Genomic DNA, 23,240 nt, shown 5'->3' on the forward strand with positions numbered 1-23,240 from the left:
ACTCCCTGAAATGGCAGGGCCAGGATTCATACCCAGATAACTCAACTCTGGGATCCAGTCTCTATCTTCTTGTGTGTCTCTCATGATGCAAACTCTCAGGTTAAGCTTTTTAGAGCTACGGTTGACGATAGCCAACTTCGAATCACATTCTTCTTAACAAATTAACTACCAACTTTGTTTTATTAGTGGTCCTTGTAAATAACTTAAAGGTGGGGGGGCTACACACCCAGCACAGTATCACTTGTGGAATTACAGCCATCAAGGCTACAGACGCTACTAAGCACTCACACACACTGCTAGGCTCTTGGACCCAGAAGCAGACAAATGTGCCCCATGCTTCCCCTTCAGCATGGGCTAGGAGAGGGCTCCAAGGCAAAAACCCTTATGATACTTTTTTCTTAGTCTTGAGTAGGTGCCCCTCTCTCCTTGGACTGTCTGTCACCATCGGTCATGCCCTGATAAAGACCTAGGTGATCACAGCCTCTTTTCTGCCCCACTCAGATGACTCGAGTAAATATATACTCAAAGAAAAAAAAAGCATTAATGTTAAAAGCTCTACCCCGTGGGTCAGGGAGATGGTTCTATTGGTAAAGGGGTTGCCTTATGAACATGAAGACTGGAGTTCTATTCACCCGCATAAAAATCTGGGAGTGGGGGTGCATACCTGTAACCCCAGTCATGGTGGGAAGAGAAAACTCACTGACCAGCCAGCCTAGCCTTGAGGTTACAAGTCACTGAGAGATCCTGCCTCAAACAAAAAGAGGAAGGCACCCAAGGAATGACACCTGAAGCTGTCCTCTGGTCTCCAGAGGCATGTGTACACATATGCATGCATGTATGTGCACATACATGTGGCACTCACACCAGTACAAACTCTTCCTCGACAATTCCTCCCTTGGGAATTTTGTTGACCAGAAAGGAAATAGAAAAATGGCAGAACATCAGGACTCCCCAAGAGAAAGATGCTCAGAGATGCTCCCTCCTTGAGTGGCCAGCAACTAGGTACCCCTTCCCACACGAGGACCTCACCGAGTCTACAAGCAGCTTCTTGCTGGACTCCCCGATGCTCTTCAAGGCCACATCTACATCCTTCTGGCCAGGGAGGCAATTCACGCAGTTATTCAAGGAGTGAGACACAGCTTTCGCCACCTGCACACACAGAGGGAGGGAAACATCTTAAGAAAGCCACTTCCGGCACAAATGCCTTTGCACGTTTGTTGAGAAAGAGCAGAGAAAACAAGCAGAGCTGCCACCGACATGGGAATGATTCACTGGCAGCCACCCAAAACTGTTAACTAAACGAAATCAGCTCGGCCAGGTCTCCAGTCTCTGCTACCCTGGGACTGGGGGGTAACAGCCTAAATGCTGCACATGCTACCTGCTCCCCAGGGCCAGGATGAGCCACACCTCTGGAATCCCAACACAGAATCCTCTAATATGAGACCAGGTCCTAAAGCATAGGCACCTTCTCTTAAATGAAACAGAAATGCCTCCCTTATCTGGAGTCCTGATGAGGTCCCCAAGGTTGAAATTATACTTAAGTTCTTGGGAGCATAGCTAAACCAGTGACCGATTCGTCTCATTGACCCTCTGGGGCTCACACGCCTCAAGACCTCACTTTCACGAGAGGCAAGGAGCGTGCTCCAGTAGACCCAGCCCAACCTGGTGAAGATGCCCGCATGCTGCCTTTCAGGAATACTGAAATGACTCCCTGCTTGCAAGCTCTGGTCGCCTCAGTTAAAAGGGAAGCTGGGGAATGGCAGCAACATTTTGTTTAGTTCTAAGATACCTTTCCAGTCCTATATCGAGAACACTGCCCAGATTGCCCCTAGCCAGTTAGTTCCATTGGATAGCTGAAGAATCATCAGAAGAGGTGAAGGGACTTTTGGGTAGCTGGACCTGTATTAGATCTGCTTCACTAGGAAGAGTTTAGTGAGCAAGCATGCTATGTCTAGAGTCCCAAGCTGGACAGAATTCAAAGCCCCCATGTCACTTGTTGACTATGAATTAAGTAGATGTCACATTGATGTGGGAAATGCTAAGTAAGACATAACCGTGAGCATCAAGTATGGTCCAGCTTGCTACCACACACACTTGGAAAGGATCTGAAAATACCTACTGAGTCCCTAGAATTCCTGCCAGGAAAATGTATCCAGAATTCACAAGCCCAATGACCATGGTTCCCGGTTCCCAGGCTCACCTGGGCTAGCCTCTGCTGACTTTCTGTATCGCCTGGTGCAATTAAGGCCTGCTTGGCTTCTTGGATGAGCATGGCAGAGCCCTCCATCACATCCCGAGCAGAATCTAACATGGCGTGAGCAGCCTCGGGGTCATTTGTGGATGCAGCCACTCCTCGGGCAGCCTGGGCCAATGTTTTCAGAGCTTGGGCGGTTTCTCTAGCTGCCACTCCTGTGGAGAGAAGCCAGTCAGAGTTTCTACTGAATTACATCAGAAGTTACATTTCTCCTCTATGATAACCTTGGAGTCTAGACTATTCTTCTGACAAATGTGAGTTGCTATGTTTCTCAATGAAGTAGCTCACTCCCTTGTGTCCAAGCCAATCAATGTAGACATCACAATATATGACATGTTCCAAATCAATCAATATAGACATTACAATATATGACATGTTCCATGCTCCAATTTCTACTGCCTCACATGTCCCTAGATCTAACATACCAACTATATGGGAGTAGGCATGCAGATGGAGTACACAGAATGTGTGTTATTTTAATATATTAATCTTCCCAATTGCCTTTACTGGGGCATGAACACACAAAAGAGAGAGAGCCCTTCAGTGAATCTGCACGGGCAGATACATCCTTCATTACAGTGTCCTTCCCCAGCAATGCTCCTCACACCGGAATTAATTAATCTCATCTGCCATCTTAGACTGGCTTAAAGGAACCACACAACATGCATGTATCTGTTTTCTAACTATCAAGGCTGTGAGTTCAAGAGGTGCTGCTCTGTGGAACTATTTCTTTTTCCTCCTATCCAATCTTACACAAATGTTCTAACATTTGCATATCTGTCCCTCTGCTGATGGACAGTTAAGCCGTTTTGTGTTTGGGATCAAACTCCCAAGAAAGGTCTTGTGCGTGCATTCAGGTGAACATGTGGAATCACTTTATCTTGAATAAAGCCTAGGATTTGAGTTGCTGAGTCACAGAGGGCTAACGTAGCTTTAGAAAGTAGTACATGGCAGGATTCTAGAATAGTTCTGCCTTTACACACCCCACAGACAACAGTGAGGAGCTGTGGGTACTGTTGGGGTTAAAATTTCTGAGGGTCTGTAAATACATGAGAAGTAACCATCCAAGTTCTATTCCGTCGCTATGACAAATAACCTGACAATAAACAATGCAGGGGAGAGAAGGGTTTGCTCGGCTAATAATTCCAGATTGTCGTTTATTACTGTAGGGAGTCAAAACAGGAACTCAAACCACCACATCCACCGTTGAAAGCAGAGAAAAAAAAAAACCAAGGTATGGTTGCTCCTTGTTTGCATTCTCGTTTCCCTTACACTGCTCAGAACCCCATGCCTAGGGAATGGTGCTGCCTACAATTCACTAGGACATTAGATGGCCCAGCAATCAACCTCACACACAGACAAGCACATAGGCCAACCTGGGCTAGACAATTCCTCACTAAGATTCTCTTTCCATAAGGCTAGAGTGATGGTTCAGCAATTAAAAACATGTGTCGTTCTTGCAGAGGTTCCCAGCAACCACATGATGGCTCATGGCTGTTGATAATTCAGCTCTGGGGGATCTGAGACTCTCTTTTCACCTCTGAGGGCACCGGCCCTGCACATGGTACATATACATACATTCATGCAGGCGAAACACTCATATACATAAAAAAGTAGATCTTAATTTGCTTTAAGGATTCCCTTTCCAGGTAATTTTAGGCTGTATCAAGCTGTCAGTTAAAACTAACTAGTACGGGAATGATGTTGACAACACTTAAATACATTTAGTGGCTGCTGGATCTCTTCTGGTGAAGTGTCTATCTTTAAATCCATTTTAGTGCAGACAGCAGGTCTGTGGAGCCATGATGAATGTATACCAGTCCTCTAAAGGTTCAGCATCACCTCATGCGGAACAAACACATGTCCAACCGTGAGGACCCCGAGACCACCACAAAGAGGACGGAGCGTGGGGGAACTTTCTCCTGTGAACAAAGGAGCCTGATCTACCATGGAGTTTTACTCAAGAAATGGTTGCCCATAAGGCCTAGTAGTGACAGTGTCCTGACCACAGGACACTTCCTAGCTAGCACTGGGGCTGGACCTGAGGTTCCGAGCTTCCTGCCACAGTTTAGAATGTTCTTGGGAGCACTGAGCTGTGAGGGCCTCTTATTGGCACTCTGCATGGAAGCTACTCCTTTCAGCTGGAGTATAGCTTTCTACAGAGCTGTTCTTTGAGCCATCACAGATACAGTTGGCGGCCTTCCCTGTCATACCCATGAGGCTCTGTAAGAAGAAAAGCCCCAGACCCCATTGAGCCATCTCTGTAGCTGCAGACTCAATGCATGGTCTGCATGTCACACAGCTGGGATGGAGTGCTGCAGCCTAACCATGGCAGATCACAATATTGTCAATCTATGCTTTGTCAGCCAGCATATGGAAAGGAAGGACATTAAACTCAGGATTTCTTTCTTTTATGTGTGGGGGGTGTGTGTGATACGCGTGACAGATATGTTGTACATGTGATGTGTGTGACAGGTCTCTGTGTGTGGGCAGGCACTAGAGAAGTCAAGAATAGAAAACACAAAGATAAATAAAGCTAAGGCCAGAGGAGAAACACTTTGTTTCAGCTTTGGCTCAGGGTTGAAGGATGTCCTCACGCAGAACTCCAGATGTGGTGAGGCTATCATCTATCTCACCGTCTGCCCTGCCAAGTGTCTGTGTGTTTAGACTGCTGTCTCTCATAAGCCATAGCTTCCCAAACGCTTCAGGAGTAACTGAGAATTGACTGTTGAAGATTCCAGGCTGCAATTTTTCTTTTTTAAAGACATCTCCTATTGCCACTTCCCTTTTATTATCTGGATTCTTAAACCCACTTCTATTCAAATTCTGTAAAGAATTTAAAAAATGAAACATTCATAATACGCATTTAGAAAAGTTGTGTTTATATAGATGGAAAATATTTTATAGATTAAGAAGATATAAAAATTTTAAGATTACATTTTATTTACTTATTTTGTGTGAGCAAATGTGACAGTTTAGGTGTAGGTGTAGGTCTGTGTGTACGTGTGTAGGCAGGTATGTGGGATGCACAAGAAGGTCAGAGGACAACTGTGGGAGTCAGTTTCTTCTTCCAGGAACTGAACTCAGATCATCAGGCTTGGCAGCAAGCATCTTTACCCACTGAGCCACCCTACTGTTCTTTAAGATGATTTCTGAAAGGCAGAAACTGGAAAGCCAAGCTCTAAGACCTTGCACCTGTCCTTTCCACGGACCTTCTATGGGGATCTCACTGGGAAATCTCAAGGCACAATCAAGGCTTCTTTTGGGAGGAACCAGGTTTCCCAGAGAGAGGAAGTCACATCATCAAGAAGATGAAACAAGTCCGCCAGGTGAGTCTGCTGAACACTGAAGGGCCAATATGGCTGCATTCACAGCCATGAATCACTATAGGGTCATGTGACCAAAATCAACAATGTCTCTCATCCTCATCACAACCCTACTACCACGTATTGCTCTTCTGGTCAAGTGTACATGAAGATCTGTAACCCAGCAGGGGCAGGCTGTAGAGCACACATCTGTTCTAATAGCTGCAATCCTTGGAGAACACAGATATTTGTTCACATCTGGATCTTCAGTTATACTCAGGAGCAGAGTTTCAGGACAGAAAGAGCTATCAAACATATCAGCATACTGTGAAGTTGTTTTTCAAAGAGGGTCTCATGTTCCCCACGCTAGCTTTGAGCTCCTGATCCTTCTGTCTCCAGGCACATGCTGTCACGCCCAGCTCTCAGAATGTTTGCTATTTCCAGAATTCACACACGTATTACATGCCAAGCCAGTGCTGGACCACAATGCAAGGCTCCAAGATGAATTTAGAAATGATGTAATCTTTTACTCTGTTTTGAGTAAAAGCTTGTACGTAGCTATGTTAAATGATTTAGAAATGTATTGGGACTATTTTAACTGGCCAAACAAAAACCCACTTACATCCTGGTACAGCCCACTAATAGTTAATGTGTAGCCCCTGAACATTCCATGCCTCAAGTATGGAAGGAGGGATCCTGGACTCAGAGAGGAACTGTCCACCCTTGCTCTGTCTTTCCTTGCTTCCCACACTCTTCAGCTGCTGAAACTCCCCCCAACTGGATGGGCAAGGACCTCCTTACTCCTAAAGCTAATGGAGGCGTCTCCATTGCCCCACGGGACTCTCTGGGCAGCAGCTCTTTGTCTCCAGAGACACGTTATCTCTCACCCATGGATGAGGCTCCCATGTCTACCATTTGGTTTCATGCTTCACTAGTTAACCTTTTCCCTGCTGACCACTCACTCCAGGCAAACTTTTCCACAGTTAAGGTTTCAATGAGCATGACTAAACTAATAATTACAAAATCTCCATTTCCAGCCAAGCCTCCTCTCCTAAGAGTCAGAGAGCAGGCTGCTTACAGCATCTCCATAGGTACACACACTAAGTACTTTAAGCCAAGTCCATCTGAAGTTAGACCTGAACTGCCTCCTTGAACTTCAACCCTCGACCCTAACAATCTTGCGATCTTAACCCTAGCAGCTCACGGAACCCTTTATTTAGCTGACGGGCCAAGAATCCTTGTTTTCCTCCTTATCTCCACGTCTGCCACATCCTTACCAATCACCAAGCAGTGTCAGCTTGCTTCTTTCATCTATGCACCATTGCCATACTCTTGATCGTGAATGTTTGTAATGAGGAGCTGTGGGCCGCGTTCCCGCCGCCTGGCTCTCGGCTGCCCGGGCTAGCTTATGTCCCAAAATAACAACACACAAACTGTATTCATTTAAACACTGCCTGGCCCATTAGTTTCAGCCTCTTAATCACATCTTGATTAACCCATATCTAATAATTTGTGTAGCACCACGAAGTGGTGCCTTACTGGGAAGTTTCTAGCGTACGTTCATCTTGGGCCAGAGCTTCATCACGTCTGTCTCAGAGAGGAGAGGCATGGCATCTGCCCCAGAGAGGCGAGGCATGGCGATTTATTAACTTCCCTTCCCAGCATTCTGTTCTGTCTACTCCGCCCACCTAAGGGCTGGCCAATCAAATGAGCCAGGCAGTTTCTTTATCAACGAATGAAATCAACACAAACAGAAGACTCTCCCATATCCAATGTTTGAACACCAAAGGTTCATGTGTTAAAGACAAGGTGATGCTAATAGCTTTATGACACAGGGCCAAGTGGGAAGACTTCAGGACACCGGCCATGTGCTCTGGAAGATGGTTATGGGAGACACCCTGTGTCTTCCTTCTCACTCTTGGGTTCTGGCGATGACGTAAGCGGTTTTGTTTTACTGCATTCTCCTGCATCATATGCTGCGTCACCCCACACTCAAATCATTATGGACTAGAGCCACCATGAGCCAAAATAAACCTTTTCTCTATAGAAGCTAATTACCTCAATTATTTTACTTGAGTGACAGAAAGCTGACCGAGGCTCACAGAAGATCGCCATCTTATCTAGACGAATTCAGCAGTCTGGCTGTCAGTGTCCTTGCTTTCTGTTGTTTCTCTCCAGTCTCTTCCACACACAGGAGAAAGAGTCGCACAGAGGCCACTGTCACCTCCACAGCTAAGCCCCTCCAATGGTTTCCCATGGATGCTGGTGAAACCCAAAGCTGCTCATGTTGCCTGAGACCCCTTGGTATCTGCACCTTGGCTCAGCTTCCCAGCTGTGTCTTCCTTCTTACTAGAAGCTTCCCAGTTCCTAGACTCAGTCACCTTTGAGAACTCATACACACACCACCCATTTCAACATCACCTTCCCAATGCTGCCAAAGCCGAATGGCGTGCTATCTAGGCTGTTTTTCAGATGCCAAGCAAAGAGGCTGCTCACCACCCTGCATGTTTTCTGCACCAGGTGATGTACTTTCGAGGGCTCCAGCGCAGCCTCCCCTCCCAGAAGCACACATTTCATCGTCTGCATGGAATCTGCCAGACTTCTAGGATGGTGCAGGAGTTTCTAGAACATAAACTTCTCTCCTGTATTCTAGTTTGTAAGAAGTCATACCTACATTTCCCTTTCTTCTGGAGCCCCTCAGAAAGTGTTCTGGGTGATCTTCAACAACACCCTGGTCTCCTCTAAAACATTCCCGTATTCTCTGATGAGGCGTAGGACAGAGTTATGATTTTTATTACTGCACATATTGTGTTATACGATACCACTTGTCTTCCTGTATTGTTCTTTTATTTTCCAAGTAATAAATATGTGCATTTTTCATTTTGCTTAGAGGAATGGCAGATTAATTCACTGCAAACCAACCCTCTAACAAAGAAACTGGGAAACACGTGGTTGAAGTCAGCTGGGACAGGAAGGCATCAAGATGGAGCTGGCCGAGATCTTGGAAGAATGAAAAGAGCAGAGAGGAGCCCAAGGCTCAGGGCTGCTTCTTCCCTCAAGACATTTCCTAATTTATAACAGCAGAGAGAGAGAGAGAGAGAGAGAGAGAGAGACGAGAGTGAGATAGACGAGAGAGAGAATGAGAGAGAGAGAGAGAGAGAGAGAGAGGGAGGGAGGGAGGGAGGGAGGGAGGGAGGGAGGGAGGGAGGGAGGGAGGGAGGGAGGGAGGAACAGAAGGAGGGAGGGAAGGAGATCACATAGGGGTGGGCGAGAGAATAGTTCCAAGCCTGTGAGGACGCAGCCTTGGTGCACACTACAGCCTTACTGCAGCCTCGCTTACACACTGGGGGCTACACCCTGGCAGGGAAACCGGAAACAGATGTCATGACTCCCAGCCAGCAGTCTCTGCTTTTCCCTTTCATTAGCTACACGGCCTCTTCCTCACGACTCCTAATTAAGGACTCTTCTGCCTTTCAGAGACACACACTTGGCATTGGAAAAACTCAGGTCCTTTAGTGGCTTGTCCAGCAACACAACCAGCTTCCTTCTCACTGGTTACCCTCCTTCCAGCCCTCCCTGGAGCCCCTGAGGGCCTGCTCATTCAGCTCCACCATTCCCATCACCTGCCTTCCCCCTGACTTTGATGACCTTTTTTCCTCTAGCTTTTATGTTTCTATACTTCGGTGGGATTTCTGGAGTTAGAGATAGTCCTAAACATGTACATTTACTGCCTGGTGTCTAACAAGTAGTTTAAGGATAATTTTATTATGTTATCTCCTTGTCAAGCTGACAGAATAAAGATGAGCCAGGCTAAGAAGGCAGATCTTTAGTTATGTCTGTGAGGGAATTTGGAGATGGGCTGAGTGAGGTGAGAAGGCCCATCGTAGGTGCAGGCACGAGCATAGGCTGGGGCTCTGGACTGAATAAATAGAAGGCAGCCAAGCTGAAAAGCAGTATCCATCTCTCTCTGCTTCCTGACTGTGGGTACCACGTGACCAGCGGCCTCATGGTCCTGCCAACATGACTTCTCAGCCATGATGGACTATATTGCCTTAGACTGTGACTCGAAAACACTTCCCCACCTAACTGGACACTCGTCAGGTATCTTCATCACAGCTGTGATAAAAGTATCAACCATGCTTGGGAAGACCTTAGCAACTGTGCTTGACGAATGTTGTCAAGCTGGGCGGGGGAGGGAGAAGGCAAGCTTATTGTCCTGATGGATGTGCCATGAAGCTGGGGGAAAAGTTTACTGTCAACCAGAGAACCTTCTTCTCCAGACGGGCATCCCGGAGACCCCGAGAGTCAGTCCTACCTGTGTGCAACCGCATGGCAGGCATCCCAGAGACCCCGAGAGTCAGCCCTACCTGTGTGCAACCTCTCCGTGGGCATCCCGGAGACCCCGAAAGTCAGTCCTACCTGTGTGCAACCGCATGGCAGGCATCCTGGAGACCCCGAGAGTCAGCCCTACCTGTGTGCAACCCCGCCGTGGGCATCCCGGAGACCCCGAGAGTCAGTCCTACCTGTGTAGTGTTCGTTGCCTTGAGCAGCGCAGGTGAGGAGCTGTGCCATGGAGGAGCCCACTCCCTTCGAGGTGCTTCCCAGGTCCTGAGCACACTTTTCTAGCTGTAAGGAAATCCAAGGAAGGCAGAACTTAGAAAAGAAACATTCTCTTGAGGTCTCAGCATGATTTAGATCAATGGTGCGGATCAGAACCTGAACTTGAGCTCTTTCTCACCCTAGTCAGCTGGACAGGACAGGGGAAACGGCCCGGCTTAGACTAAGTGAGCTCAGGGCAGGTCCGGCAGCTGTGTGAAACTGTGTGAGCTACTGACCCTCACTAAGCCCTACTCCTGGAGGGGCCTAGCTAAGAAGACCTTCAGCAAATGAATGCAGCTCCTTAACAGGCTGTAGCAATTAGCATGAGGCCTTCAGAAAGTCCAAAAGAAATCATTAGTGGCCAGTGATTATGCCTTGGCAGGAAGCAGGCAGGCATCTAACTGCACCAGCTTCCTGGCTGGTGGGACCATTAACACAGCCCAGTTTGGTCATTATCCCTCAAGGAGTTCAATCTGAAAGACAGGCAAGAAAAATGGAGGTTTGGAGTGGCAACTGAGACCGTGGAGGAAGGCAGAGGGAATGCCTTTCATGAAGAACATGCCAGCTTGTTTTGTCCACTAAATAAAAAACGAAACTGGTAGAGGCCTAGGGTACAGATAATTAATGAGCATATGAGCACACTGTCTAGAAGAGATGCACACACACCTTCCCCACTGAAGGCCATACCTTCAACTGAAGATGGAGTCTGGTCCACTATAGCCAACAATGGAACATAGTTTGTACAATCCCCTCCTCCCCCACATGCACACACACACACACACACACACACACACACACACGAATGGACAAAATAAGTAAAAATTACACTATTTTGCATTCTACTAGACCTATTGCTTGGTGTAAATGTACAATTCACATTATATCAGTCCGTCCTAGGAATTTGCAGAGTCACCTGGGCTACATGATGAGATACTGTAACCAAATGAAAAAGGAGGAAAGGAAGGAAGGACAGAGGGAGGGAGAAAGGAAAGGAGGAATGAAAGTAGGGAGAGGGAGGGAGAGTGAGCGAGAAGATGGCATAACCCACACCCCAAACGCCTTACTGTTTCTCCCGGAAGTGGTTTCAGTTGACTTTCTGCAGCGGCCATCTTGGCATCCTGCAGCTCGCTCTTGAGAGTCTGCACTGTGTTGAGTGCGGAATCGATTTCCATGGGACCACAGGCTTCATGGGCCTGCCAACAGAGTGGAGGATGTGTGCATACAGTAGGCTTGGGAAAGTGTCTCTAACACTCTGCAACCTATTAAATGTTTTCCTAGACACTCCTGGTAATTCTGACTCAAGAAGAAGACAAAGGTAGTAAGTATTTCCCCAGAAAGGACAGAACCTTCGTCACTCGGGTCCTTAACCACATTTTTGCTAAGTCATTAATTATGTGTGTCTTAGGACTGCAGACACTTAGAAACCTCCTTGAAGCTACTTTACATTCAGACCTGGAAGATGCATCCTTGATTCACCAGGCCTGGGTTGCAGCGACAGGGCACACAGCAGAACATGTAGGTACATAGAAACTTGGGATGTACATGGATGTGTATTTACAAAGGCTTGGGATGTACATGGATGTGTGTGTACAGAGGCTCGGGATGTACATGGATGTGTGTGTACGGAGGCTCGGGATGTACATGGATGTGTGTGTACGGAGGCTCGGGATGTACATGGATGTGTGTGTACGGAGGCTTGGGATGTACATGGATGTGTGTGTACGGAGGCTTGGGATGTACATGGATGTGTGTGTACGGAGGCTCGGGACCCATGCAGCAAGGAAGTGGATAAGCAAACCGAGGAAAGTCCTCAGAGAGCCCACAGCAATTTCTTTTCACAGGATTCAACACCATAAATCATTAGCTTTCCATGCTAAAGATTTATTAACTCCCCCATCTAGTTATTTGCTTTACTTATTTAAAATCTTTTGATCATTTCAAACACGGCCTCCAATAGTCAGGACTTCATGGCCCCAAAACACATTAATAAATTTTATGCATATGTAATATTGCCTAACAGCAGTCTCAACACTTATAAATTATCGTTCTGTGGAAGCAGCAGTAAATACGAGGTGGCCGATCTTTAGGTGTCCACGTTGTTAGGTACAGAAGCTCGGAGAGGTCAACAAATGTGGCAAAGACAGAGGCCCAATTCAAACTCACACTACCTGATTCCAGAGTCTTCATGCCTTCTGACATATTGAAAAAAATAAATGAAAAGCTCTTTTGTGCCCTCTTTCTGGATCAGCAGACAGTCATGCTTAAGTATCACTTTGGGGCTCACTGTCCCGGGGTAGCTGTTTTGACACTGGCATATGCTAAGATTCACTGAGAAAACAGCCTGCAGCTGTGGGGGCTGCATGGTTGGTACTGGGGATGGGCTTGCCAGGGGCATGCTGGGTACCCACCACACACACCAGGCTGTTACAGTGTGGATAGTTCCAGGACCTCTTTGAAAAACAGCTCAAAGACCATCTTTGCTGGAGATAGTCTAGGGCCCCTGGCACTTCATTTTGGCAATTGAGAATCTCTGTTCATGTCAGCCATTCAAGTTGGCTTCTACTTTCTTCTCTCACTGCTTTATGAGGCTGCTAGTTTCTATAAAGAGATTGCTATAAGGGGAAAAATGAATTCAAGCCAGAACTTCATGCTAATAACTACATCAGAGTCATAATGAACTCCTCTGATAACTCAGTTTCAGAGACAGAAATTTATTTAGTCCTCAGTTTTGTTCTACTGAGGCATGTAAGGCAAACATGTCCATGTAAGGTATGAAAACATTTTAGGGAAGAAAATCACAGCTGAGATGATAGCCCCACCCCCAAATATATTTTCTACATATATAGTTTGTTTTAAAGTTCTCAAGATGATACATGGAAGATATGAATTACTCATCAATTGTCACTTTAGTTTGGATCTGAAATGCTGGAGCCTCATGAGAAGAAGGATTAGTCCCAGCCCCTGGCACTCCTGGGAAGTGTTGGAACGTTTATGAAGTGGCGCATTATAGGTTATTGGGAGCGTGCCTTTGAAGGAGCTATCAGGACCCTGGCTACATCTTAGATCTTTTGATTCCCAGCTGCCATTAAGTGAGCCAATTCTACTCACCAGAACTTTTACCAAGACACATAGTGTTGCCACTACAAGACACACAGTATTGCTACCAGCCACAGGCAAGTAGACCAGCTAACAGAGACCAGAAATCCACCATGATGTCCCTTCTTCTTCCTCTTTCCTTTCCTTTCCTTCCTTCACTACCCTAACTCTTCCTTTTTTTTTTTTTTTAAGACAGGTTCTTACATAGCCCTGGATGACCTGTGTAGCCAATAAGCTGAAGATGACCTTGAACTTTCTGGAAGCTTCTGCCTCATCTACCAAGAGCTGGGTTTACCAAGTGTCTCCATGCCTAACTAAACCTTTGTTTCTTTTACATTGATTCTTTTTGGTATTTGCCTTAGTAACAAAAAAAGCTATTCAGCACATTTATTTGACCTGCAATTTATCTGGTTTTCAACACACTTAAGATCAGCATTCTGACCTAAGCCTGAAAACAGACTATCACTTGTTCCAGGAAACAGGAAGAGATAGAAGAGGCACAGAGCTTGAAGTCATCTGTAACCGGAAGGTGATGAGCAATCCTGGGAGCTTACGCTAAATATTACCCCATAGTGCTATCTTTAATGTTCTTTAAATGAAAGAGACGGCTCTGTTGAGAAACTGGCCCAGCAGTGCTAGGGCCTGGGTAGCCTTCATATCACAACATCACAAGGAGATGAGAAGTCGCCTGAAGAGCTAACCACTGGAACAAGGCCCCACTTGCCTTCTGCGAGGCGGTACGTAGCTCGGCCAGACTGGTCGCCAGGTTCTTTGCACACTGACTCAGCTGCATGGCTGCAGCCTGGTCACTCACAGTGGGGACAGCCGCCTTGGCAGAGGACACCATTTTGCTTCCAGGCTGCGGAGAGATGAACAGGAAATAAGATATCTCCTGGGCAAACAAGATGCTGAGAGAAGCAACAGCACTGCCTCCATAGGGACCAGAACAACTTTTGCCCTAAAACAGGGCGTGGTTGTTTGGATGAGGAATGTCTCCCACAGGATCACCTGTCTGAACACTTGGGGAATCTTTACAAGGTAGAGCCTTGCTGGTGTCTTAGGTGTTATCGTTGTTGCGACGAACACCATGACCGAAGCAATTCGAGGAGGAAAGGGTTTATTTATCTTATGCTTCCACAGCATTGTGCATCATCAAGGGAAGTTAGGGCAGAAACTCAAACAGGGCAGGAACCTGGAGGCACGAGCTGATACAGAAGCCGTGGAGGGGTGCTGCTTACTGGCTTGCTTCCCATTGTTTGCTCAGCCTGCTGTCTTATAGAATCCAGGACCACAAGGGCAGGGGTGACACTACCTACAATGAGTTGGATCCTTCCCCATCAATCATTAATTAAGAGAATGCTCTACAGGCTTCTCTTCTTCAGCCCAATCTTCGGGGCATTTTTCTCAATTGAGGTTCCCATAAGCTATAGCTTATAACACGTTGACATAAAACCAGCCAGCACGCGAGGGCAAGGCTTTGCAGGTTCACAGCATCACCCTGCTTTCTTATCTCTTTCTAGCTGCTTCTTTTATATAGATGAGATGTGATAAGCCAGGGTTCTGTTGCCATCATGCCAGGCCATACCCTCTCTACCATTAATGGACTCCATCCTTCTGGAACCTAAGACACAATAAACCCTTTCTTCCTTAAATTGTCTTTGGTCATGGTAATTGTTGTCATAGCCATAAAGAATAGCTAATACAAAGGGAGACATTAAAAACCAACTAGCTCCTAGGTCTGGAGAGGTGGAGCTTAGCGGTAAAGAGCACTGGCTGCTCTTGCAGAGGGCCCAAGTTCAGTTCCCAGGACCCACAGGGCAGCTCACAAAGCTGCCTGTACTCCAGTTCTCGGGAACCTGATGCCCTCTTCTGGCTTCCATGGTCTTCACATGCGGTACACACACACACACACACACACACACCACACATACATACATACACACACCACACATACACACACACCACACACACACACACACACCACACATACACACACACACCACACACATACACACACCCCACACATACACACACCACACATACACACACATACACACACACCACACACATACACACACCACACATACACACACACATACACACACACACACACACACACACACACACAAAACACACATATACACACACACAAAACATAAACATGTAACCTAAAACTAAATAAATCTTAAAAAAAATTACCATGGTAAACCAGATATTCCTGGGCAGTACAAAGTACCATAAGAAGCAAGACAGGTAAATTGATGAAAGTGACTTGAAATTCTCATTTAAATTAGATTCCAAAGATAGCTATCTAATAAAAAAAATTTCTTTTGTGTTTCTTAGAGCAGTCCTTTACCCTGATATTTAAATACACCTATTAGACCAGAAAATTAAAGCAAAATGTGATCTTACTTTTTCACAAACCAAAGCACACTCAGCAGGCATGAATGCCTATGCACATGTAGATACATCTTCAGGAACAGGGGAGGCTGTTTGTGTTGTTTTACAATATCCAGTTCTACCTCTTCTCTAGGTATATAGTGTTCTATGAGTCCTGTTAATGTGTCTCAGTCTCCTATTGTAGGGCACGTGTTCATTTCTTGCCAGTATAGAAAAAAATTGTAAAGAATTAGCTAAAACTCAATAATTTTCAGTGTGTAAAATTATAGAAGTAGTTTTTCTGACTCAAAAGCATACAGGCTTTTAAAGCTTTAAAAATGTATGCTGTAAGTGTGTGTCAGAAAAATGGTAATGATTTGAGTGCCTGATCATAAATATTCAGGGTAAAAGAACTACTTTTAGTATTTAAAGAATTAATGAGAATCAGCAGAAGAACCAGACGTAAGTATTAAAGAGCTTGAATAATTTCATGTTACCAGGCATTAAAAAGGTAATACTGAAGTGCATGAAAAATGCTTAACATTTGAAAACAAAGGATATGAAATCAAGTCAAACTGAATTTAAAGAACAAACAAGCTAACATGCTTTCTTAAAGCTTTTAACTCCATCTTATAAAAGATGTATTAAAAAGTATGCTCTATATACTGCGAGTCGTAAATTTGGATTTGTTCATCCTTCTGGAAGGGCAATTCTACAATATTCATGAGAAAAGCTGAAAATATATATTCAGGCTGGGGGGCGGGTAGCTCAATACTAAAATACAGATCACATATATATAAAACATTTTTAAATTTCAGTTGTATTTGTTAACTTCCCAGCTTAACTCACATTCTTTTCTGACATACAGCCATATGAATGAGATCACTTTCTAAAAATGCGCTAGAATGACTTAAGCTTGCCGGTAACTTTTAAAATGCTGATGAAGGAACACTACACACACACTACGACTTAAGCGCCCGCCCCATCGAAGAGGCAGTGACTCACATAGGAACAAAGCTCAAAAACACAAGACAAAAACCAAGCAGGAGTAAAGATGCTACTTTATCAGTCTGTCGCTCCATCTTCACCGTATAGCACAGGACGGCCTGCTGGACTTGCAGGCCAGCCATCACCAATATTTCAATGCTCTCAGTGTGCACACCGAGTTTAAACCCTTCCAGTGTTAAATGGAAGGCTGATAAGGATGGAGTTATTTTCACAAGAGTCTAGGATAGAGAGGCAAGCAGATGACACCACCGGGTACTGGCCATGCACACACTCTAGTTAGACCAGACTACCCAGGCTGGCAGGCTAAGACTCTGACCTGGACCTTGTAGGTCATTCTTACTTTATTCTTTCTTTGTTGGGCTCGATTTTGTTTCATATTTGTTTGTTTCACTGTTTTGTAATTAGAGCAAGGTTAGAGATTCAATTAGTCTAAGAATGCTTAGCCACACCTTGAACTGTCTTATGTTTTAGTATTTTTATCTTTCTGAACATATACCTAAATTCCACCTATAGCTATTTTAAAGCTATATAGTAAGTCAGATAAAAAGACAGAAAGGACAAGGGGCTAAGGACTGACACCACCCTTGGGCACGGCTCTGGTGAGTGAGTTGCTCCATAGTGGTGGGCAGGACCATCTAGTGAGTCTTCTCCAGGAAAGGCTTGCAGCACCTGAGGTATTACTAATACACCAGCTTGAAGTTGGAGTCCTTGCCATATTAGGATGTTTCTGTGGATTATAGCTCCCAAGTAGCTCAATGTTAGCTTTGCAGTTTCTAACTTGATTACTTTTTCTATTCAAATCTCTCAGATTGCTTTAATCCATACATAGTATATAATCGAATGTGGCAAAGTCTTCTCTTGTAATTTGCTATGCCTCACGAATCATGGAGATGCCATATTTTTCTCAAGCCCATGATAGTCAGGGGGTTTCCCCACTACCTGGCTTAAACACATACTTTTTGGTTGGTTGATTTTGTTGCTCTTAAGAGACATCTCATAAAGATCTAAGTATCTACAATAGCAGTTAACAGAGTAGGAGAGAGCTGGGAGTGGTGACATATGCCTTTAAATCCAGCCCTCAGGATGCAGAGGCAGGTATTGGATCTCTGTGGGTTCGAGGCCAGCCTGGTCTACAGATCAAGTTCCAGGACAATCAGGGCTGTACAGAGAAACCACATCTCGAAAAACCAAAACAAACAAATACATAATAACAAAAGAACAGGAGAAAAGAATAAAAAAAAAGCAGAGAAAAAAGGTAGAAGGGAAAGGAGGAAACGAGGAGGGAAGGGGTGGGAGAGAGCACTAGCAAGCAGGTTCAGCCAGCGTGGACTGAGAAGCACCCCCACACTGCTCAGTCCTAACTCTCTATGGTCCTCCTGGGTGCAGACTAAACACGCAGCTGGCTCCGTGATTCCTAAGGAAAAGGGAAAGATTTTCTAAATCCTAAGTCTCAGTGTGACAATAGAAATGTGAGCTGTTGGCAAACTGAGGTCTAGGGATTCACCCAAGCTGGGGGTGAAGAATGAGCACACAAAGATGACTGGATTACAGGGTGCTTGGGGCAGCCCCCAAATAAAAAGCCAGCATGTCCGATGAAGGGACAATGGTTAAAGGTAGAGTACAGGGACATGGGAGACCTTTTGAGTCACAAGCGCCCACATTACAAAGGCAGGGTGGGGCTGAAGCTCAGGGCTCGAACAGTTGCTTCTCATGCTAGGTTCAATGCCCAGATGGTGCATATACAATGAATGTAATTCAGAGGATTATATATCACCATTAGAATACATTGTATAAAAATATTTTCAATTAAAAAAAAAAAAAAAGAAAGCTTTTAAGAGCCAGTAGTAAGGGAAGTTTGGAACAAAACTCTTTTGGACAGAACAGGACTGCCATGCTCAGGAACTCCTAACAACCATGGCTGTCGGCACAAGACCTGCGCAATACCCAGCCAGGCAGCGTTCTTCTCATGTGGACTGGGAAGGGGCTCATGAGCCCCCAGGCTTCACTGAGGAGCAACTAATTGCTAATAGTGCTTTAAGGGTATGCCCCCTAGCAGAGTCACCACCCTCTAGTGTGCACACAGAAGTATATGCACAACATAAACTAGAGCCAATAGGTTATTCAATTGTAAAAACTGAGGAGCCTAAGTTGTGGGTAGAGAAGTGAGGGTGGTTCTGGAAGAAGCTAAGGTGAGGAGCCGAAGTGAATCTGGTCAAATTGCAGTGCATGACATTCTCAATGAATTAACAAAGGTATCTTTAACATTAAAGAAAAGATTATACATCCTCCCCATACCCCTGCTAGTGTATCTCTCTGTGTGTAATAAAGACGCAAGAAAGTAGACTAAAACAGCTTTGTTTTATCTCTGTACAGTGGAGGAGAGGGCAGCACCTGAAAACCAACCCACTGGTGTGTGCCTTGGTCATTAGCATTCAGCTTGGCCAGTGACATCTCTCTCACCTGAAATGTACAGAGGCCTTGTAGCTGCTCAGACAAAACCTGAGCCATGGCTGTGGGGTCTGCACAGGCATGTTCCCTTCCTCAGGGACAAAAGGTGGATTGCCAGCAGGGGCTTCCACAAGGGACCATGCTGCTGGTGTCTGTTACCTGCAGGAAGTTCTGGCTGGAGATGATGAGGGCCAGCTGGGCGCTGAGGTCTTCTGCTTGAGCTTGGCTCCCTCTCACCCCCTGAACGAGCTGAGGGATGTGATCGGCCACTGCCTGCAAGAGGTAAGAAAAGAGGAACTGAGCATGCGCAGAGAGGAACAACTAGCGAAGGGGTAGGGGAATGACCCAAAGTTCCGCTGTTCGATGCGCGATCCACTCCCAAGGACGCCGGTTTCAGAAGTTGGATTAAACAGCATACTGTGCCAGCGGCGTCCTTCCCAACGCTGAATTCCAGTCCCCACGTCGTCTTCTCCCCACCCCTCCCACTTTAACGACAGTCCTAATGGTCTCAGGCTATTTGATAGAATCCTCTATAACAAAGCTTTGAAAGAACATTCGGAGGGAAAACTCACAAGCTTCTAGCCATGAGGACCGAAGAGCAAAAATCAAAGAGTACAGAATTCACAAGGAGGTAAACTGAGTCAGATGGCCCCATGGCCAGAAGAAGTAGGGGAGAGGATCATGAACTAGTCTGTTTACAGGCTCAGGCCTCTGACTTCGTGGGTATGGATTGTGGGCCTCAGTCTACAGGTGGGCATGTCTCCTGCTTCTCTGTTCCAGCAAGTACTTAGTTTTGCTCAAACGAGAAAGTCCGAAACAGAAGGGGGGGGGGCATGGCAAAGCAGGACTACCACATGACTGTCACCTCCAGGGTCATCTCAGGAGCCGTTCAGTCCATCCACCTGTGTTCTTCCTAACTATCCTCTGATGGGTCCGGTTTCAGAGGGCTGAGGGCCACCACCGGAAATGGTGCTGGTGGAGGTGCCAATGCATTCTGGCCTGGTGTCCAGACCCCACCCCCAGCCAGAGTAAAACATATTTAAAAGCATCCCTATGGATATGTGCCCAGGTCCTTTCCAGTGCTGATTGCAGAACCTTGATCCATCTTCCCTCTCAGCATCAGTCTGTCCTTTAGCATCGCTCTCCTTTCCCGGCAGGGATGCTCAGAGATCTAATCCCTTCAGCCCCTTTTAGCAAAGAGGCAGAGAAGACTGATTCTGTAACAGGTTCCCAGACATGAGCAGCTTGTGGTCCCAGAGGAAGAAAAAGGCCACTTTCCCACCCTGCTGGCAACTGAATAGTATAAGAACTAAACTGTTTGAGCAGAGGGCACTCTCAGCAAGCTCTTCTTCCACAGATCCTAAGCACAAAGCACCTCAGATCCCTGCACCCTAAAGATGCTCTTCCCCTAGAACACAGTCAACTCTAAGAGGGGGACCTCAGAAAAACCAGAAGCAGGAATAGAGAGATCTAGGCAACTCTTCCCCAGCAGCACGGCCATTTCTGGAGGAGAACTGAGTCCCTTCGGAAGCACGGCCACTACTGAAGAAGTGGCATTTCTCTGGGGTGACTGTTATCTTTCAGAGGATTGGAGGAAAAAAAAATCACAACAGGCTAACTGTCAGAACACTGTCACAATCAGACATGCCTGTCACCAGCCTCCACTGCCAACACTCTAAGTAAGATGCCCCAGTATGTGTGGCCAATGGCTCTGCAAGATGATGTATCTGGTCCCCATCAAAGGTGTCCTGGGAGGGTCAAGCCTCTTGGTGGGAACAGAGAATGTTTGTGGTAAGCTGGCCTCAACACAGCACCAATGCCCCTGCTCCAGAAAAACAGAGACAAACAAGCAGCAGGTAACAGAAAGCACCAAAACATGAGGCCACAGAAGGCAGATGGGACAAAGCAGACCCCAGATGAGGAGAAAGCAGGGAGTCAATGTGCTGTAGTGCGTGGAGACTGGATTTGACCAGCTTCCCAGAGGGGAAGGAGTTCTGGAAAGCCAAGGGCTCATTTCCATTTCTGTTTCAAAGCTCTGAAATGGCCCTCATCAATTCTCTTTATTTAATTCAGTCTCTTAAAAATGATGTGGATAAAAGAAAGATAATGCTGGAAGAAAAAAGCCACTCCTTCCAAACATAGACAATCTACTTAATGGACAAAGAACAGACATGTATACACCTGGAGCATGGAGCCACCGCAAACTGGATTAGGAGCTTGGAAGACCTGCCTTAAATGAATTACCAGGGCATGTGGTGGTCTAATGCTATCAGTAACATGTTGCAGACCTGGCCCTAGGCACACAGTGATCTTACCTTGCAGCTCTGCACCAGTTGCTGCTGGGCTGAGGGGTTCTTGTTGGATACAGCTGCATTCTGGGAGGCTGCAATGGTCTGCGTGGCAGCAGCTGCAGCCTGCTTGGCTGCAACCTGCAGAGGATAGTGACACAGGACAGTCCAATATTACACTTGCAAACTCATATGCCTTGCCTTTCCATGACTGGAGCAGACACTATGTCTTCAAAGTCACCAATGATCTCAACCTTGTCGCCCTTTGCTGCCTGCCTTGGGTTTGCACTCCCCAATGAAGAGGTGAGGACCAGAAGGCAAGCAAGCTCACCTCATTTGCTTTTCGTAAGACTGGCTTGATCGTTTACAGGTCTTGTGCTGCCTAGCACAGGTGCCTGTGAGTTCATGAGCACAGTGGTCCTGTCGCACCCAGAAGACATTACTTCACAGCGAACCTCCCTGACCCCTGGCTATTCCATCTTCCTACCCTGATGTTCCCCAGCTTTGCCAGTCAACTCTTCAGCACGGAGCAGGAAGAGGCTCACGAGACCCCACTCCTAGCTGAGGAGCTACTGGCAGTAGACGGCCAATGGGGAAAGAGGAGGCATAGTCCATCATAGGTCGCCTATGCTTCCTGGAGGGAGCCTACACCCATGCCCATGTAAGCAACATAATTTGGACTAAGTGAATTATTATTATTATTAGAGGAAAGAGGAAGAGGAGGTGCCGGGTGGTACCAGTGGCGTGAAGTTAGGAAGGGGATATAGAAAAATGGTCACGGAGCTGTGGAGTGCAACGCGGATGGATTTGATTTAAATACGTTCACGTATGAAGTTACCACAGAAGAAATGGACATTTAAAAGACAAGAGACAGTTGCAATGCTGAGATGGCCTTGGCGAGCAGCACGAAGTCTTAACATTCCAGGGAAAGAAAATCTGCCCCGTGACGCCCAGGCTGCTTTTTATGTCCATGGAGGTGTGCATGTCCCTCCTCTCATAGCAGAGGCCTCAGCTCAGATATGACACACCCCTCTGAGGTAATTAATCCAGTTCTATCTTTTGTCTACTTCCAATAATGAGGCTGATTTCTTCCAGAGCCCAGCAGACTGCCTATGGGGGAGGAGGGCTCACATTAAAGAGCCAGGTCACTTGACCTCCATCCCTCCACATTTTAATTTTAACACCCATGAAAAGAAATGTTTTTCTTACATAGTTTGTGCCTATTTTTTCAACTCTTTAATTGAGAAAAATATTCTGAAAAGAAATGACAAAAACAGTTTCTTCTTCCTCCCTTCTCAGCCCACCCTGCTCCCTGGCCCAGCTCTGAAATTCTCAACAGGAAGCCTAGGAAAAGTCACTGCCTCCAACAGAACAGGAACTCCGCATGACTGGTCTGCTGAATATATTCTTTAATGCAGGAAAAAAGAACCCCAATCTTCCTGTGAAAAGACTTCATTCTATTTCTGAATGTTGAACTCTGAACCTGAGCCTTTGGCAGCTATGAACTAAAGCAATTTTTCAAATTGTGTCAATTCTTTTAAAATACCCAAACTATCCAACACTGCTAACTTTGATTTGGCTTTCTTTATAGGGGCATCATTTTGGTGATTTGATTTTTTTTTCCAGGTAACTCTTTGCAGTCACAACTAGCACCCTAAAAGCCAGCCCCTTTCCTGACCTCGAGCCGGTTGACGATCTTTTTCTTAATAGCATTCTGTGCAGCGGCATTGGTTGCTACTCGGAGCCCTTCGGCAGCTTCTCTCAGCCTTTGCTGCTGGTCTTCATTCTCTGGGTTGGCTGCAGCCCCCTGCAAAGGTGGAAGAAACAGATATTTCAAGTACCCAGGGGCAGCAGGCCACAGTT

At 46.1% G+C, this 23,240-nt stretch overlaps 1 protein-coding gene across 3 annotated transcripts in view; it reads right to left on the bottom strand.

Moving 5' to 3' along the window:
- Positions 1-23,240, bottom strand: part of Tln2 (talin 2) — a 426,737-nt gene that overhangs the window by 108,783 nt on the left and 294,714 nt on the right. For all 3 annotated transcript variants that reach the window (XM_038322053.2, XM_038322054.2, XM_038322055.2), the window contains 8 exons: positions 23,056-23,184; positions 21,405-21,518; positions 19,249-19,362; positions 13,979-14,113; positions 11,223-11,351; positions 10,083-10,185; positions 2,201-2,409; positions 1,030-1,149 (listed from right to left, as the gene is read on the bottom strand). In XM_038322053.2, coding sequence (XP_038177981.1) covers positions 1,030-1,149; positions 2,201-2,409; positions 10,083-10,185; positions 11,223-11,351; positions 13,979-14,113; positions 19,249-19,362; positions 21,405-21,518; positions 23,056-23,184 — 1,053 coding nt within the window. The remainder of the gene's footprint in view (positions 1-1,029; positions 1,150-2,200; positions 2,410-10,082; positions 10,186-11,222; positions 11,352-13,978; positions 14,114-19,248; positions 19,363-21,404; positions 21,519-23,055; positions 23,185-23,240) is intronic.

This window comes from Arvicola amphibius, chromosome 3, assembly GCF_903992535.2.
Source record: "Arvicola amphibius chromosome 3, mArvAmp1.2, whole genome shotgun sequence".
NCBI lineage: Eukaryota > Metazoa > Chordata > Mammalia > Rodentia > Cricetidae > Arvicola > Arvicola amphibius.